The sequence below is a fragment of the Crotalus tigris genome, unplaced genomic scaffold (genome assembly GCF_016545835.1).
Source record: "Crotalus tigris isolate CLP2741 ecotype Arizona unplaced genomic scaffold, ASM1654583v1 scf7180000019007.31208882:3723066, whole genome shotgun sequence".
In the NCBI taxonomy this organism is placed as follows: domain Eukaryota; kingdom Metazoa; phylum Chordata; class Lepidosauria; order Squamata; family Viperidae; genus Crotalus; species Crotalus tigris.
In genome coordinates, this window is record NW_024097321.1 from 2,429,540 (window position 1) to 2,448,663 (window position 19,124).

At 37.9% G+C, this 19,124-nt stretch overlaps 1 protein-coding gene across 4 annotated transcripts in view; it reads left to right on the forward strand.

Annotated features, from left to right (window-relative positions):
• SYNJ2 (synaptojanin 2) overlaps window positions 1-19,124 on the forward strand; it is a 58,469-nt gene that overhangs the window by 9,914 nt on the left and 29,431 nt on the right. For all 4 annotated transcript variants that reach the window (XR_005558539.1, XM_039358339.1, XM_039358340.1 and 1 more), the window contains exons 4-14: window positions 763-988; window positions 4,603-4,686; window positions 5,273-5,334; window positions 7,108-7,204; window positions 12,617-12,780; window positions 13,373-13,454; window positions 13,601-13,750; window positions 13,833-13,986; window positions 14,620-14,811; window positions 15,078-15,159; window positions 17,151-17,291. Coding sequence is in view for 3 of the 4 variants with exons in the window: in XM_039358339.1 (XP_039214273.1) it covers window positions 763-988; window positions 4,603-4,686; window positions 5,273-5,334; window positions 7,108-7,204; window positions 12,617-12,780; window positions 13,373-13,454; window positions 13,601-13,750; window positions 13,833-13,986; window positions 14,620-14,811; window positions 15,078-15,159; window positions 17,151-17,291 (1,434 nt within the window). In the remaining variant the exon portion in view is untranslated. The remainder of the gene's footprint in view (window positions 1-762; window positions 989-4,602; window positions 4,687-5,272; window positions 5,335-7,107; window positions 7,205-12,616; window positions 12,781-13,372; window positions 13,455-13,600; window positions 13,751-13,832; window positions 13,987-14,619; window positions 14,812-15,077; window positions 15,160-17,150; window positions 17,292-19,124) is intronic.

The window sequence follows — 19,124 nt, forward strand, 5'->3', positions numbered from 1 at the left end:
TTGTAGAATAAATACATTAATGTAGTAATTGTGCCAAACTGAACACATACCAGCAGCAGTTAAATATTGATCAGAAGGCCCCAAAAACCTGTGTTAGCTGTTCTATTATTTGTGATGCAGAAACACTAAGTAGGTCCTAAATTTAGTTTATGGGTCATGTTTCACAGATTTACTGCACCGTATAGGTAATTAGAGGTACTTTTGTGGCATTCATGAGATAATGTGATGTAGTTTAATGGTTCTAACTTAACACTGGTAAGAACCAGATTCCAGTGTCCTCTCAGCCTTGGAAACTCTCTTTCATAGCTCAGCTTACCTGAAAGAGTTATTGTGGGAAAGATTTTAAAGAGAATAGCAATAGCTCCTTGGGGGGTGGGGGAAGTAAACTGTAACTAATAAAGTAAATAAAATATTCTCAGTTTTTATTGCAGAAAAATAGTGAACAACAAACATTTGTAAAAGTTCAGGTCATAACCAACACTTTAAAATCACGCAGTTAAACTTCCTTCCTTTTGTGACTTTCTAACTATCTCTGTTTATCTGCAGTGTTGGTTTTTTTTTTAGTCTGGTTAGGATATCATTTGTTACCTTATGTACTAGGCTTTAAAATTTGTAAACTGCACAGGGAAAAACATATTAAAAGTAATCTTTGCTAAAGAGAGAGGTCTAGATTTGGATATACAGATACAGTTATAGATATAAAATGTATAAACGTGTGTTGTACATACATGATCTTTCTTTCTGTCCTGCTGACTCTTACAGGAACCAGCTATTGCATGTCCCTTTTAAACACTATCAGGTGAACTGTTCAGACTGGCTTCTAAAAGTGATTTGTGGTGTGGTGGACATTCGTACTCTTTATGCCTCTCACAAGAAGGCAAAAGCCTGTCTCATCTCCCGGATTAGTTGTGAGCGAGCTGGTGCCCGGTTTCACATACGAGGAGTCAATGATGATGGTCATGTTTCTAACTTTGTTGAGACGGAGCAGGTAAGTGGCAGGAGAAGATCCATGTCACTAAATAATTAAGTGTGAAATGAAGTATCTTTTAAAGCAGCAAAGGAGAGGAGAGAAGCTTTTCTGACTTCTTGGCCCTTCTAATAGAAAAGCCTGGCTAAAACTATGGGTATTCCTCCATTTCCCTTTGAGAATCTCATTTGTAGGCATTGAGTGAAACTTCTTCAATTATATTTTACTTGGTTACCTAAGTAGTCACAGATGGTGGGAATAGTTAAGACTTCCATAAAATATGTTGGGCATTGGAAAAATGGTACCGTATATTCCGGCGTATAAGACGACTTTTGAGAGCGTTGAAACAGCCTCCGAACTGGGGGGTCGTCTTATACACCGGAAATAAGGTAGTTTCTGGTGTATAAGAGGACTTTCTAGGCATGCAACTCGGCATCGATCGTCTTATATGCCGGAAATAACATAGTTTCCGGCGTATAAGACGACTTTCTAGGCATGCGATTCGGCGTTGATCGTCTTATACACCGGAAATACCGGTAGTTTCAGCGTATAAGACGACTTTCTAGGCATGTGACTTGGCGTCGATCGTCTTGCGACTCGGCATTGATCGTCTTGCGGCCTGGCGTCGAACTCAGAGGTTGTCTTATACGCCGGGTCGCCCTATACGCCGGAATATACGGTACTTATGACTTGTTCTGGGAGTTCTAGCCATTGTGGCATCCCTGTGGTCATATTTTTTGCGAATTCCAATATCCCCTGCCAGCTTCACACAAGTAAAATCAATGGAGAAGCTGTCAGGATGTGAGATCCTGACCTGGGTGGTCCTTGACTTATGACTGTCAGAACTACTCTTGCTAAGTGATGTTGTCATGTGGCATTATATTTTACAACCACATTGCTTAGAAATGAAAATTCCAGTCCCAGTTGCTCTCATAACTTGAGGACTACTTGTATCCTTAGTAATAGATTTGAGGTGATACAAGCCATTGAGAATCACCAATTTAACATTAGCGCCTTTTCCTTCTTTTACAATAATACATATATAAAAATAGGATTCAACTTAAGAATGGGCTTGAGTCCAATTATGTTTGGAATATAAAATATTAGGGCGGTACAGAAAATGATTTTGCTTTGTTAGCTGACTAGCAGATAATTAGGAATGAAGTAATGACTGCTTCTAATACAGTGGAAAAAATAGTTCATCATATCATATTGGTTCTGCTCATTCATAAATTAACTATATACCCCAGGATTGTAGATGTCATGACCCCTTTACCTGCATGGTTTCCCCTAGCTTAAGGAAGAAAGTAAACAATTAGCTTTATCTCCTGGAAGCTCTTCCCACTGAGGTACATTTTTGATACTTCAGTTTTTCTGTGACTCATTTCTCTCTCCCTCCCTTTCTCTCTCTCTCTTTCTCTCTCGTGATGACTCACTGCATACGCAAAGAAAAACAAAACAATTTGAAGTCTCTTTGCTTTCTAAACTGAAGTCAGCTGTTGATCTTTTAGCTCATTTGCTACAAAAACAATCCAAAGAAGTGGTGGTGCTGGGGATCTGAACAAAGCAGCATGCCGACTGAAAAGTGCAGAGAAGGAATTAAATTAAAAGTTGCATCCCACACAGCTTAATTCCTCATTCAAACTGGCCTTGATACAGCAGTATTAGAACCAACAGGAATCATCAGAGTTAGTTGTATAAAAATACCCATAATAAATTAATGTTCTTCAAATCGGTGTAATTTGTTTGGCAATCATATGGAAATAACGATATTGCTTTCTTCTGGGATGTTTGCCTAGTTTCCCTAGCTAAGCTACAGTCCTGAGATTCTTGATGGTTCCCATCCAACTGCTAACCATTTCTGATCCTACTTAGCTTTTAGAGATCAGCTGATACAGGCTAGGGCAGGGGTAGGCAACCTTGGCTCTTTTATGACTCGTGGACTTCAACTCCCAGAATTCCTGAGCCAACCATGCCACGAGTCATAAAAGAGCCAAGGTTGCCTACCCCTGGGCTAGGGAATATAAGGCTGAAACTAAGGATGAGCAAAATGAAATAGTTTTTTGGGGGGAATATTTTGTTTCTTCTTGGAACGTTCTGTTTTTGTTTTTTGCTCCAGAACAGGCCAGGCTTAATGTTCTTGGAGTGGGTAATATTTTTTATAATAAGAACTGGCAGTGACAGGGAAAATGGAACGTGGCAGATAAAAACAGCATCCTGGGAAATGTCTATGTAGCTTTGTGTGTAAAGTCAACAAAAATCCGAAAGTATTCTCCAAACTAGAAAATGGGACATAGAAATGATTAATTTCTTAATTAAGATTGATTAACCTTAATTAGTTAATTAATTAAAGATCAGGCCTGGGTCTGGGACCTGAGTATATGCAGAGACCTGTTTCTTGATTATTCTAGAAGTTATGATGTATGACATACTTGGCTGCCATCGTTTTAATTTTTATGTTATTGTGTTTTCCTTTTGAATTTTGTTGAAATGGGAGAACATACAAATTGAATGAACTAATACATAAATAATATAGCCCAGCATAAGGTGGTATAAAGTATTATGCATTAGACAAAAATCATATTATCTTTTTATCTAATAGAATAGAATAGAATAGACTGAAAAATGTTGTGTAAATAAGATAAACTCTGACTAGGATTATTAGGAAAGAAATGCTAGCATGATGTATTTATTTCATTTTATGGCACAATCATACTAAAAATATCTTGCACAGTTCTGGTTACTATATCTCAAAGTGACAGTTCTATACAGATTGTCATTAGATACCAAGTGTACATTCAACAGAAGTCAAACATAAAGGATGACACCTTGAAAATGTGATATATAGACTGGCTCACATTTTTCTATTCTATAACTTATAAACAAAATATTTTTTGTATGAAGTGAGTGCATATCATTATTGCATAAGTATAAATGAACCTGTGAAAAATGGTATATTGAATAGTTAAGAGCCAAATGGGTTTTTAAAAATATTTTTTAAATAATACATTTTCTAAGTCTTGTCAGCATTTTAAGCTGCTTAGTATTTAAGCTGCTTAGTATTGTTATATTAATTTGATATTTATGAATTGTTATTTTGCGAATTTAAAAAATCTGATAATCCAGATAAATTGATCTCTACTCAATGTTTAAAACAATTTAATATAGGCACTCTTCTCTTACTGATGGTAATTAAAACCAGGACCTTCGTCACTAAGTGATGCAGTCATGGCAGCACATGACCACCCTGTCTTAGGACAGCAGTTTCAACAGTTCCCAGGTGCTGTTGTTAGGCAAATCACATACAGTTACAGCATCCCATGGTGATGTGATCATCATATGCCACCTCCTTCCAGTTTCTCCATTAACTTTATTGGAAGATAGTAGTAAAGATCACTTGACAGTGGGATACTGCAGCGTTGCAATTGCAAGCCAGTCACCAACACCCAGATTACAATCACAAAATCATGGCAATATGTAACACCCACAACTACAAAAACCACTTGTAAATAATCTCATTCATGGAGTACCCGTCCTAATTTCAAAGGGTTGCTGAACCAGCAGATGTTAAATGAGCACTACTTGTAGTCAGACATTGCATTAATCTAAATATATGCTATTTTTTATCTTTTCAGACTATCTATTTGGACATGGATGTTTCTTCCTTTGTTCAGATCAGAGGTTCAGTTCCATTATTCTGGGAGCAACCTGGATTGCAGGTAATAAGCATAAATCATGAATGTTTAAAGAAATGTTTATTCCTATACCGAAAGTTTCCTTTACATTTGGCATATAAGCATTTCTGGTGTTAAACTGTAAATAGGACAGGAGTTTCCATTCTTTTTGGAGGGACTATGATGTAACCTTTCACATGAAATGGATTTGTACGTGTGCTTATTTGAGTTTGGACTGATTCCGGAATATAGAAATAGGGAGTGCGTTAGTTACCTTTATAAGTGGTTATATTGTAAATGCGATCGTATGCCTTTATACTTTTCTTTTGTTAATTAATTTTGTATAATAAAAATTTTAAAATATAAGCAAGACAATCAATTTTAATCTTACAAAGAAATTGAAAAACATTGGAAAAAAGATTCTGGGCAGATTAATTATGCATCGTTATTTTTTGTCATCCCCATTTTCTAATAACATCTGCCTCCTGTGTTCTGTGGCATCATTTGTGGATGCCAAGATGGTTGCTAGGCTATAATAAAGAAACACTTTTCTCTAAATAAAAAAAGGGAGACATCTAGTGATTTATGTTAAGAGTATCACTTCCTGTTCTTTTTATTGTTATCTTTTTAGGTTGGTTCCCATCATCTGAAGCTTACCAGAGGTCTGGAGGCAAATGCTCCTGCTTTTGATAAGTAGGTTTAATAATTGCAAGATTGCTGATAACTTGCAGCCTAGAACTTGATGTTACAGCTTTCATTGTAGGCTGTTCTAGAATCTTTACGTGCAGCCATGTCTTTTGGTTTTCAAATCCATTTCGCTCTTTTGCATGAATATTCCCGTTTGTCATTTAGGATTACATCTGAGAAGAGATAAATGTTGAAAGATAGGTATATGTTTTTGAACAAAGCTGTCGGTGTTCTGGTTACCTTCGGATGCCTGGGTACCTTTGGGCAATTGCTTTTTCTTAGCCAAATTTACCTCACTAGGTGATTGTTGTGGGACAAAATGGGAGGACTATGCATGCTCCATTGAGCTCCTGAATGACAGGTGGGATATAAAACAAATAAAGTATGAAAAACATACTATGATTTTTTAAAAAAAAACACACTTTTTTTTTCAATCTAAACTAACGTTTAGGAGAATGTCATGTTGTTGATCCTGGTTTTTTAATTCACAAGAGAGAAAGCTGCACTCTAGGAAAGGAAAATTCGGCCAGAGAGTACACAATAGAAATTTCAGTTCCCCTCTATAGGTTTTCCCTCAGTTGGAGTATTTGAGTAGAGGTACCTAGAAAGGGATGCTGATAGCCCCTAGAACTGTAGTTTGATGAGACTTCAACACTAATGCTGAGTTGTTTGGATGTTGAACTACTCAGAACTTTATAACCAAGAAAATTATATGATTGTTCTAACTTGTGTGCAGCCAAATCTTAGGGCAGGACATATTCTGGATGGATTTATTTTATCTAGATAGAGGCTAATCTGAAATGGGAATTAACATCTCATTGTTCTTGTCAAATGCTTTTCTTTTGACGTTTTAGGGATAGCAATAGCTTTTTTTTTAACTCTGCAAGTGCAGTAATGGGGAATCTTTGAAAACAGTCCATCCTAAGGCCAATACATTCTGATGGATTATGAAGAGTTGTGTGACTGGCACTCATATTGAAACTCTGCTAAAGTCATTGTTTGGTCTTGTATGATTAAATGCCCTCACCTTTTTAGCAGTCTTTAATTGCTTGAGGAGAAAATAATTTAAAAAAGTGAGATGACAGCTTAAAAGTCTGCAGGAGGAAGACTCCTGCTGCCTCTGATGGAATACAGGTTAAGCCTAGTCTATGGGTTTTTAATAGTGGCAAACAAAAGAATTGTTTTCTAAAATCCTGAATCAGGTTAATTTCATGGAGCGTCATTATTTGGAGTCTGTACTGATTCCTGAGCAATTTACACTGTCTGGTAGATGTCTTAATATTTCATGCAATATTTGAAATAGTCAAGGAAAGAATTCATTTTCTAGTAAAATTGTAAAAATAAAATAAAATTGCATTTTTACAACTGAGGGAAGCATCTTAATATTCAAGACACTATTAAGGTATCTCAATTTGCTCCCTGAAATATGGAATACCCTGAATCTATTATAATAAACCAGTGTCCTGATAAACTAAATCACAATTTGTCTACCTATATAATTTCAATTATTTACACTCCCAACAAGTAACCAATCCAGGTATATTATAAAATGATGGTGTGTAAGAAGTAGTGGTTGATTATTAAAATATGCAACAGGTATTCATTTGGAGTAAAACATAAATTGTAGTAAGGAATCAAGTTCTTCAACCGCTATTCTGGAAAAAAAAAACTTGTGTGATTAGAAGGCCATAACTGACATTGGTCACTTATAGTTTAAGAAGAATTCTAAGTAGCTTCTATTATTTATGAAATCAAAGCAACCTATTCCTGCTTTTTCAGGCATATGATACTTCTGAAGGAGCAATATGGCAAACAAGTGATCGTTAATTTGCTAAGAAGCAAAGGGGGAGAGGAGGTCCTCAGTAGGGCTTTCAAGGTAAAAACAAAGATCAAAGTCTTTTTTGCTAATTTTGTCTTGGTTCAGATTTTTGCTTCTTATGAAAGTAAGAAATACCTTCTTATTAGATAGCCAGCACTCAGCCTGCAAAAATCAGAGATAGTAATTTTCCTTTTACAAATATGTTTTGAGTATCCCCAAATTGGTAAAATTTATATAAATGCTTTTTTGACAGCCTACTGAAAACAATAGGGTTATAAGTAATTGTGAATACGACTGGATCATTTATCTGAAGTTGATCCCTGTTTCTTAGAGAAATAATTCCACTGAAAGCAGAGGATGAGAGGTTGTACCCCATGGATTTTCTTTTCTTAGAAAAAAGCAGCAATATGCTGTTGCTTTTCCAATAATGCTTATCAGAGGGGAAAAAAAATAAAGATGTACGAATGTACTGGAATTAAGCCTGTAAAGCAGAGGTCCCCAACCTTTTGAGCACCACGGACCAGTTCCGTGGAGAGAAGGTTTTTTGTGGGGGCGTGGTTTCATGTACTGCCTACATCCCGCGGATAGGGCTTTGCTTGTTTGCGCGAATCAGTTTCTGGCATGCCGCGGCCTGGTACCGGTTCATGGACCAGGAGTTGGGGGACCCCTGCTGTAAAGGATATCAGATTTTGTAAAAATTCCTATATGTTGACAAAGAGCATGATGGGTTGTGAGCAGCAGCATGTTAATAAATATTTAGCAACCAGCTCTGCCACCTCCTGTGCACTGCGCTGCACCGGGGAACTACCAAATAGCAATTCAGTACATTAAATCTTCTCAATTGTATTTTCTTAAGCTTGCACAAGCAAGTTAAGATAAGATAAGGTAACCTTTATTGTCATTTTTTTTACCGTGGGCACAACGGCACACATCAAAAATGAAATTTAGTTGCCCGCTCTCAAAGTGAAATACATACATGACACACACCTAAACATACTATGTACAACATATGTATAGACCCACACCCCTACATATACATAACAAATAAATATTAAATACTGTCCATCTTGAATATATAATGGAAAAAGAAAGCTTGAGAATTCACAAGGTTAATGCTGTACAGAATTAAATTGGCTGAATCGGGATGTTCTGCTACGGATACCATGAAGCCAGGGAAACATTTGAAGATGAGGGAAAAACAGGACGGAACAGTGAATTCTGCTATGATAGTGATAGTGATGTCAGGCGCAGGTAACCAGGAACAGGAGCTGAATTCGAAGTAATAGATGTTTATTACATTCTACCTATATACAAAAATCTGATCTACTAAGGGTCAAGGCAAATTGGTACTAGATAAGAGTCAACAGAATTCATGGGCTGGGGGAGAGAGGGCTGGACTTTCAACTCTTGTGGGAATATAGCAACTGATAGTGTGTTTGACCTTGCATTAGGATTCCCCCTGTACAAGTATCCAGCAAAGTTGCCTAATCAGGCAGTATTGGGAAGAGGGTTGTTCCATGCAGCCCTGCTTTCAGCTAAGGTGGCTCTCTCAATGGTTACTCGGATTAAAAATAGGGTCCTCCAGCATGTGAAGTAACTCCTCTTTCAGCCAGCTAAGCTTCTGCTGCTGTGTCTATGTTTCAGACATGGGGCCTAAAATATAGGGTGGGATGGAGTGGGGTAGGGGGAGATAAATGCTTACCAGATGGGGAGGAGCATAATGGTTAGCACGCTGGCTTGGAGGTTAGCAAGTGCACATTTGAGACTGCGTGCTGCCACCCTTTGCTCCAACTTCTGCTGGGGACATGAAAGGAGCCTTCAACTGGGCGTCCCCTGGGCAATCGTGATGTCACTGGCTAATCCTTTCAACCTGGAAGTGTCTCGGTTCTTCTGAATGAATGTGATGCAACCCAATGGGGAATTGATGTCACATATCACCAGTCCTCCTAGCCCATAAGAGGGCTTTCTGTCATCAGGTTAAAATTGTCATTTTTCTGGGCAGGAAACTACAAAGCATTTGGCTACACCCCCCTTCTTTCTTTCTTAAAACCCCTTTATATTTATAGAATCTAAAGGTTTTTTGGGAAACATCAGTAGTGTAGAGAGCATGCTGACTGCCCGTTTATTCTCTTTTTAACATTTTAAATGGTCTTTTAAAAACAAAGTTGGGGAGAACAGAAGATCTGGGGCCTACCAAGTGTCTTTTGGCCCACTGCCCTTCTCACTAGCATCATTTAGAGGCAATCACTGTGATTCCTCTGTGAGGCTAACAGTTACTACAGTTGCAGAATTGGATAGCATGCTTGGAACAATGACTCATGCTGGGCTGGTAGTGCTTCAGCCATTCCGAAGTAAACTATGAAGCACTGAGGACTGTAAATAGACAAAGATATGTAGACAGCAAAGGAACAGATCCAGTGGTAAACACAAGCTGCTGTTGCTCACCTCTTCACCACTTAGAAGCAGCCTTTACATACACAGTGATTTTCTCTTAAATTCATTTTGGATCTTAGCCATTGGAAGTTTGCAATGAGTTTGATCATATTCCTAGTGAGAGTGAGAAAAATTCAATTTAGCATTAGCACCCCTGCTGTCTGCATACAACACAAGCTTAAAGGGCAGGGTAGGAATTTTCAAAATAACAGCACTAAGCAAACAAGCATACAGCTTTGCGAATGGGTGGAGAAATTTCCTACTCACATCACACCTGTTAGTCATAGTCACATTATGCAGTGCAGTGCAGTTCAGCCAAAGCCAAAAAATTCACATATGGTAAAGGGAGGCATGGAGGCAACATATAAACGACCTTTTGGCGTGGGTAGTTTTCAAACATCATTTTCCCATATGTGAGCATGTGTGAAGCCAGAGAGGCTACCTTAGTTATGTTCAACTTGTACTTGTGATCCATTTAATATGCTTGTGATACGCTGTGATACTGCATTACGTTACTCCAGTCGCGCATTCAGTTATGGAGACCTAGAAAACTATATTTTTGATTCAGTTTTCCCACTAAAGTCATTTGGGAAGAAGATCCTTTGCTCCTGGTCTGAGCTGTTGTAAAACATCATTGAAAAGCCCAGGTGACAGGTGTAGTTTGAAATGATAACTGATATATATTACAATATAAGAATATTATTTCTCTGCCTATCATTCTGTTGATAATGTCTTCTTTTCACTGATTGGTTTTTGAATTGACTCTGCTGATAGAATATTCCATCACTAATTTTTATGATAGTAGCATATTTTGCATTCTACCAGTCTATTGGGATTTCTGCCAAATTCTGTGGTCTCTTGGCTGGTATTTTTTCAGTGTAGGACTGGATGCCTCAAATATTCTACTGTAATAATTTATTACATGAGAAATAGATTTTACTATCTTAATGTTTCTGGCAACAAAATATAGTTTTATTTTTACTTATTTCTCTGCCTCCCAACCTGTAATGAAGATAAATATTCAGACCATGAATATAATAAACAGACTGCGATGCAGCTATGTCATAAGTATTAACTAGGTTTTCTCAACCTGCCCCTTCTAAAGTTTTGGGTTATCATTCATGTCATCCCCTACCAACATGATTGTTGGACTAATTCATGTAGAGAAGGCTAAAGGAAAGATAACTAAACCCAATTAGATCAGAACATGGTGAATCCCATTTTTTAATGATGCTATGTCACAGAAACTTAAGTATAGGTAGTCCTTGACTTAAGACCACAATTGAGCCCAAAATTTCTATTGCTGAGACATTTGTTAAGTGAGTTTTGCCCCGTTTTACAACTTCCTTGCCAGTTATTAAGTGAATCACTGCACTTAAGTTAGTAACACGGTTGTTAAGGGAATCTGGCTTCCTCATTGACTTTGCTTATCAGAAGGTCGCAGAAGGGGATCACATGACCCAAAGACACTGCAACTACCATAAATATGCAATCAGTTGCCAAGTATGTGAGCCGAGGTGGCGCAGCAGTTAGGGTGCAGTACTGCAGGCCACTTTAGCTGACTGTGTTCAGCAGGTCAGCGGTTCAAATCTCACCGGCTCAAGATTGACTCAGCCTTCCATCCTTCCAGGGTAGGTAAAATGAGGACCCAGATTGTTGGGGGCAATGTAAATATATATATATATATATATATATATACACACACACACACACACATTGCTTACTGGTGTACACTGCTTAGAGAGTGCTTGCACTTAAAGCGGTATATAAGTCTCATAAATAAATAAATAAATAAATAAATAAGTGGCTGAATTTTGATCACATGACCGTGGGGCTGCTACAACAATCGTGTGAAAAACAGCCATATGTCACTTTTTTCAGTGCCATTGAAACTTTGAATGGTGATTAAAGAATGGTTGTAAGTTGAGGACTACCTGTATGCTCTTGAAATTGATAAGAGGTGGGCATTGAAGTAATTGAATGCAAATATTTAGTTGTTTTACTTCTGTTTAACTTCACAACTGACTGCATTGTTAGACATACCGTGTTTCCCCAAAAGTAAGTCCTCCCCGAAAGTAAGCCCCAGCTTGATTTTTGGGAGTGGGCCTAATATAAGCCCCCTGAAAGTTAGCCCTAATTTTGGGGCGAGGCGCACACCTAAAAATCAAACTAGGGAGGGGGTAGAGGGAGTGAAGCTGCCACACGCACCCCACACCGGCTTACCTTATTGGTAGGACCACTACAACCAGGCCTCCCATGCCCTGAGACTTGTTACGCTGTATGGCTCATCATGACAGTACCACTGCTCATGGCAGGAGGTTGCACAGCGCTTCGGGCCGTTGCTGCCGCTTGTGGCAAGAAACCGCATGGCGCTTTGGGCTGTTTCCACTGCTCGCGGTGGGACGCCACATGGTGCTTTGGGCCTTTTCCACTGCTTGCAGCAGGACACTGCATTACTCTTTGGGCCGTTTCTGTTGCTTGCGACAGGATGCCACATGGCACTTCACGCCATTCCCATTGTTCACAGCAGGACGCTGCGTGGTCTCCTGCCACAAGTGACAGCAATGACCTAAAGAGTCACACAGCTTTTTTGCTGCGAGCAGCAGCAACAGCATGAAGCACCGTGCGGCGTCCTACCACAAGCAGCGGAAACAGCCCAAAGCACTGTGCAGCTTCTTGCCGCGAGTGGCAGCAACAGCATAAAACACCATGCGACATCCTGCCATGAGTAGCAGCAATGGCACAATGGGCCACATGGTGTCCAACCACAGGTGGCGGCAAGCAGTCACTGAAGAAGTCAAGCAGCAGTGCAACAGGTGTCGAGGTATGGGAGGCCTGGCTGTGATGGTCCCAAGGTAAGACACCTCCTAAAAATAAGACCTAGTACCTCTTTTGGAGACAAAAAAATTATAAGACGAGGCCTTATTTTTGAGGAAACACGGTATATATATCATTCACCAGCAAATCAGTACATGTTATCGGAAAGATTTTTACAAATGAAATAACAAAAAAGATTATTCTCTGTTCTTTTATAAGAAATTGCTTTGGGCATCATCTCATGCAGTAGACACACCAATGATTAATTTTGATTACCATCATTTTGCAAAAGATGGGAAACTGGAGAATTTGCTGGGGCCCCAGCTAAAACTGCACTGGGAAGAACTGGGTATCTTTACAAAAAATGAAAATGGAAGTTCCCGGTGAGTATGATACTCCTTCGTCTGCAGGTGTTTGTGCTTTTTATTTAACAGTTTTTCCTGCTCCAACTTTACATTTGTGGGTATTTTATGCTATCTTGGTTATAAACTATTTAATATTTTTGTGCAAGTGGAATTATTTATATAACTTTTCATCACTTTTACATTTGAAACAGTCTGGAAAGCTGGTGACACTTTTGGACACCTCATATCTGTTGCTGATGTTTCAATCTCATCCATTTGTAAAGTAAATTAATATGAATCATGATTCCCATAATAGTTACAATTAATTGTTCTTATGATGTTGTATAGGAATCAACATGTAAAATGTGTAGTCTTGCCTTTCCACTCAGAGTTCTGAGGGAAAACTGATCTAGCCAATTCCAGCATTCCAGATGCAGATCCTTGATCAATTGTGGCTAAGGAGGCTAGCAATGAATAAATTGAATTGTTATAATTTTTGCCTTTGCTTTAAGACTTGTGCTATTGTCCATAGAATCCTAAATTTTCGTGCTAGAATTGCTCAGTAGAATATTCAACCTATAGGGTGAGGCACAGTACTAATTCTTTTAGTTCTTTGACTTGTTTTTTGAAGTCAACAGATGGGTACCATTCGAATGAATTGTCTGGATTGTCTAAATCGAACTAATACCGTCCAAACCTTCATAGCACTTGAGGTGAGTGATAGGGCATTCAGCTTCTGAGAGTTTGAACAAAACCCTTACAAGAGGAATTATGAGCAAACATTGGATATTATGTGGGTGGGAAATTTGATTGTTGTCCTGTCTCATTCTGCACTGTACTTTTCTTTTTTTCAAATCAGGTTCTCCAAAGTCAACTAGAAAGCCTGGGATTAAATTCCAAACCTATAGTTGAACGTTTTTTGGAATCTTACAAAGCAATGTGGGCTCTCAATGGGCACAATCTAAGCAGAATTTTTACAGGCAGCCGTGCTTTAGAAGGAAAAGCTAAGGTAAAGGAAAAAGTGAGCCTCAGTTATTCTGTGACATTTCAATAACTATGAAATTAAATTTATTACTCCTATTCTTATGTAGGTTGGGAAATTCAAAGATGGTGCCCGGTCAGTATCACTGACCATTCAGTCAAACTTTTTTGATAGCGTGAAACAGGAAGCCATTGATTTACTGCTTATGGGTGATTTTTACAATGAAGAAGAGAGAATGCTGCTGGATCATACGGCATTACTGAGTAAGCAAGATCGTTTTATTTCAATAGCTCTGCGGTCTTATCTATTTCTTGGGAGTAATCCACTTAAATAAGCTGCACAAGATTTCATATTAGAAAAAAAATCAGCATTACGTTTGGGACTTCCCAGTAGGATACTCAGCCACTCTCTTCATTGTATTCAAAATCAGTGCCTCACAAGTGAAAGATTCCGTCCATTAGTGGGAGATTTTAATACAGCAATAGAATCCTACTGATAGAATAAAGGACCTGATGATCTCCACCATTTTTTATTCTTGATCCTCTAATCCATAATGCCAATTCAATCTTCTCTAGAAAGTTGGATGATCTTTCAGAACACTGAAGGAGGGTGGAATCTGCAAAGATCATGTCCCTATTTTTAAACTATGTACGTACCATGCAAAAATGTTCTCACACTATCCATGTGCCTACTTATGAACTCTCGCTAGTAAGAAACATTGCTGTAAGGACCTCAATATAATTTAACATGCTTATCCTGCATTCAGACTTATAAAGGAAATACTTGGAAGCATGATAGCAAAATAATTATCAAGAGATAATTTGTAATCACTGCCATGGTTCATAATTTAAGGGAAAAAATTAGCTTTCCTTCCTCTCTTTCCTCATCTCCATTAGTGACACCAAGCACTTTGAAAATCATGTCAGAGCGTCAATTTGAATTCACAAACTTCAAGAGAATTCGTGTTGCCATGGGGACCTGGAATGTAAATGGAGGCAAACAGTTTAAGAGTAATATCCTTGGTACCAGCGAATTAACAGATTGGTTACTTGATTCCCCTAAACTCTGTGGGGTTTCAGAGTTTCAAGGTAATAAAAAGTACTACAGGTGATATGATAAAAATATGCATCTGTATGTATTTGTATGTGTGTGTGAATATATGAGGATGACATTTGGGACTGCCCAGTTCCACTGTAAGAGTAACAAAGTTAGATACTTCTAGTAGGAATTAATTATGTGCATTTGGGCAGGCGAGCTTCATATATTAGTGTTTATCTTCCTTCCTGAAATGGAATAATTAGATTAAGTTGCAAATCAATTAATACGTTTGATTTTTCCCTCCCCATTACAACAGATGATCATTGTCCCGCTGATATATTTGCTGTAGGATTTGAAGAAATGGTAGAATTAAATGCTGGCAATATTGTGAATGCAAGGTACGTTGACACTGAATTGTCTAACTGCATTGTTTCAATTCCTGTCTGAGAGGCTCACTGAAATTCCTTATTCATGATAATTTCAGAACTATCGTTAAGTTTTGTTATTCTGAAAAGTATTTTTAATTTCCTGAAATGAATTCGTTCAGTATTTGTTAATTATCTTTTTTCATATGGATATTTTTATACCAGACATATTTACAGTCCAAATAGTTACTTGATGCTCTGTCATTAAAATGTATTTTAATACTACATGCTATAAACTAGCTAAGGTATAATAATCTTCAGTGATTTTATATAAATATAATAAATAAAATGATTACATATCTCTAAGAGTCTGATTCTTACTTGCATGTCCATTAACCGTGGTGGCACAGTGGTTAGAATGCAGTATTGCAGGCTACCTCTTCCCACTGTTAGGAGTTCAATTATGACCGGCTCAATGTTGACTCAGCCTTCCATCCTTCTGAGATTGGTAAAATGAGGACCCAGATTGCTGGGGCCAGTATGCAAACTGCTTAGAGAGTGCTGTAAAGCACTATGAAGCTGTATATAATTCTAAGTACTACTGCTGTTGCTAACCAGCGACTTGTATTATCTGCAAGGACCTTCACAATAGACTTGTATCATTGGATACAAGTGCAATAAAGGTAGTTCTTGATTTATAACAGTTCATTTAGTGACTGTTCAAAGTTACAATGTCACTGAAAAAAGAGACTTGTGACCATTTTTCATATTTACGACAGTTGTAGCATCCCCACTTAACAACTGTGACAGGAAAGATTGTAAAATGAGGGTGAAGTACACTTAACAACTGTCTCATTTAACAGCAGAAATTTTGGGCTCAATTATGATCGTAAATCGAGGACTACCAATGCCTGTACATTTCAGTGGAAATAGTTCACATTTCAGCAGAAAGTCATCAGTTGATATTTACATATATATGAACCAATACATTAGAACTGACAATCCTTATGACACAAAGACCACATTGATTGCTTGGTAATGGGCCAGTGGCTATGAGTGTGCTTATGTACGTGTTTCCCCGAAAGTAAGGCCTACACTAACAATAAGCCCTAGCTTGATTTTCAGGGTGGGCCTAATATAAGCCCTATCCCAAAAATAAGCCCCAGTTTGGGGCAAGGCACACATCTAAAAATCAAACTGGGGTGGGGGTGTGGAGCTGCTCCACCTGCCCTGCACCCACTTACTTTTCAGCCAGGCCTCTCCTTGCTGGCCCACTTCTTTTGAGGCCTCTTCTGCAGCCAGGCCTGCATTTCTGAGTCACAGGGCTTTCTGGAAGGCCTGTGGAGCCAAGAACTGAGCTATGGATTCAATCCACAGCTTGGTTCTGCAAGACCTCAGCAGCTGAGCACCAGGCTATGGATTGAATCCATAGCTCAGTACTCAGCTGCTTAGGCCTTCCGGAAAGACCTGACTGCAAAATGGAGGCCCAAATGCAGCTGCAGAACGTCAGCCCCAGAAGAAGTGGACTGGCTGGGTGGGGCTGTCGGTGCCGGGAGTGAGATAAGGCCTACCCCGAAAATAAGACCTGGTGCCTCTTTTGGAGGAAAATAAAATAAAATAAGACCTGGTCTTATTTTCGGGGAAACACAGTATATATCATGTTCAGGTACCTACATTTCTCACTTTTAACATGTAATAATAAAAAGCTTTCTTTCAGTTCATGGCCATAGAAAAAGCAATTATGCTCAATTGCTGAGAAAGAAGAAGCAATCTTTAGTGACTTTGGTCAAGATTGCTGAGTGTGGGAGGGAAATTTAGTTTCAGTATGAATTTAGCTTCATCATATAAATTCCAAAATGTCAAATTGATACATGTAATTCAATAATTGAATAATAGCCTACTACTTTAGTCCATCGTTAGGATTAAAAAACATTTTGCTCAAATCCATAGAATGCTTCATGGAATTTTGTTAAATTATCTGATGAAACGGTATGTTCAAAGACATATAACTATTTTTTTTTTAGCACAACCAATAGGAAGATATGGGGAGAACACATTCAGAAGGCTCTTTCAAGAACACATCGATATATTCTGTTGACCTCAGCACAGCTTGTGGGTGTTTGCCTCTTCATTTTTGTAAGACCTTTCCATGTTCCCTATATAAGGTAGTTCTTCTTGCTTCTGTTTTTATGTGACAACTTTGTCGAGAGATCGTGACCAATTGTAGATTTTCTTTAATGGAAATAATAATTAAGGAACAACTGTTTATTTCTAATTCTGATTTAAATAGCCTGGAGGAAAATCAGAGTTACTTGGTTTAGTTGGTTCTTCTCACCAAGGTGGACTGCAATAATTACTTTGTTTTTCAAAATGAATTTTCTGTATTCCCGTATTTCTGAGATGAATCATACTTTATCCCTCTTTCCCATTTCTTCATATAGTTAGGAGCACTTCAAATATTAATTGTTTATGGAAGACAGCCAGATGTTCAGAGATGGAAACAAGTAATGGCTTTTGATTCTTTTCTACTCTTGCATCTGTTCCTGAGTATATATGTCTTGCTAGGAGAGCTATACACTGTTTCTCCATAAAAAAATAGATTATATGAATTAAGCCCATACTCATACCCTATGATAATCATGACTATATGTTCATGTCATGGGTAAACCACACTTAGGCACAATACTGACAGTATTACTTAAGCACTTTTAATCCTCTCATTCTTTCATCAAAGACTCAGCAAAACGTAGGTGTTGATTTTTTTTATTCAGAAAATTATGTTAGGATTCATAAAAGTTATTTTATAAAATTAGTTTTTAAATATTTTTGACTTTCATATTCTGTTGATGGTGTTACTTTCATTTTATCCTATGCTATTTAATTTTTTTAAATGTTTTTATCAATTTAAATAATTATTGTACGTATATACTTTCCAAAATATACCATTGCTGAGCAATAAAAAAAACTACAAGAAATGCCAGAAAGAAAGAGGAACACGCTCAATAAATTCCTCTCTCTTTGAATTGCATTCTGCTTGAATAATTCACATAATAAAATGAGTGGGTTTTGAGATCTTTATTGCAACACACTGTGCCCTCCGCTACAAAATTGTATTTCAGGGCAAGCATAATGGCATGTTCCTTGAAAATAGCTGTCTGCATAGATTGATGTTGGCAGAGTGAAGAATGGCATGCAGAATATATATAAAGTTGTTTCTCTCAAGTTGTGACAGTTTATATAACCTTGCAGGTTCAAAATATTGTTACGCCAAACAAAATGTGTATAATATTCAGATCCAAAAATAAGAAAAATCCTTTAGATTTGCCATGGGCAGATTCTCCCTACCTGTTGGTAATTCTTGAAAGACATTTTGCACAGTATCCTCAAGATCCCAGCAAAATAAGTGTTTGAGTTAAGGAAGAAGCACCACCAGGTGACACCTGTACATGGCTTTTTATCACCTCCTTAACAATCCCTTAAATCAGGAGTGGCTGGCTCAGGGATTCTGGGAGTTGAAGTCCACGAGTCATAAAAGAGCCATGGTTGCCTACCCCTGCCTTAAATGAAACATATATTTTCTTGAGGTCTCAAAACTACTGGACGAACTGAAGAGAAGATATAGTTTCTTTAGGGAGTCACCAGCAAGCAGAGTGAATGTACTCAAGCCAGATCTTAAGCACCTTCTCACTTAAAATCTGAAGAGTATACATTTCTATTCAAAGCTTAGTCTAAGATGCTAAACAGAAAATTTTCATTAATAAGGGTCTGTGGTTAACATCTCATATTCAGTTTCCTGGAGAAACTTTCACCAGAGACTTGTATGTGCCAGCTTTAGTTTGAGGATTGAACTGATGTATCAAAAAGTAGGCAGAGCAGGAAAAATGTGGCTTGTGTACTTTATTTGTGAATTATTTTCCCACTCTTCTATCGATTTAATAATTGCTATTTGGTGAAATGTTTTTTGTGGGGGGGGGGCTCTTAAGGTACTCCAGAAGTGT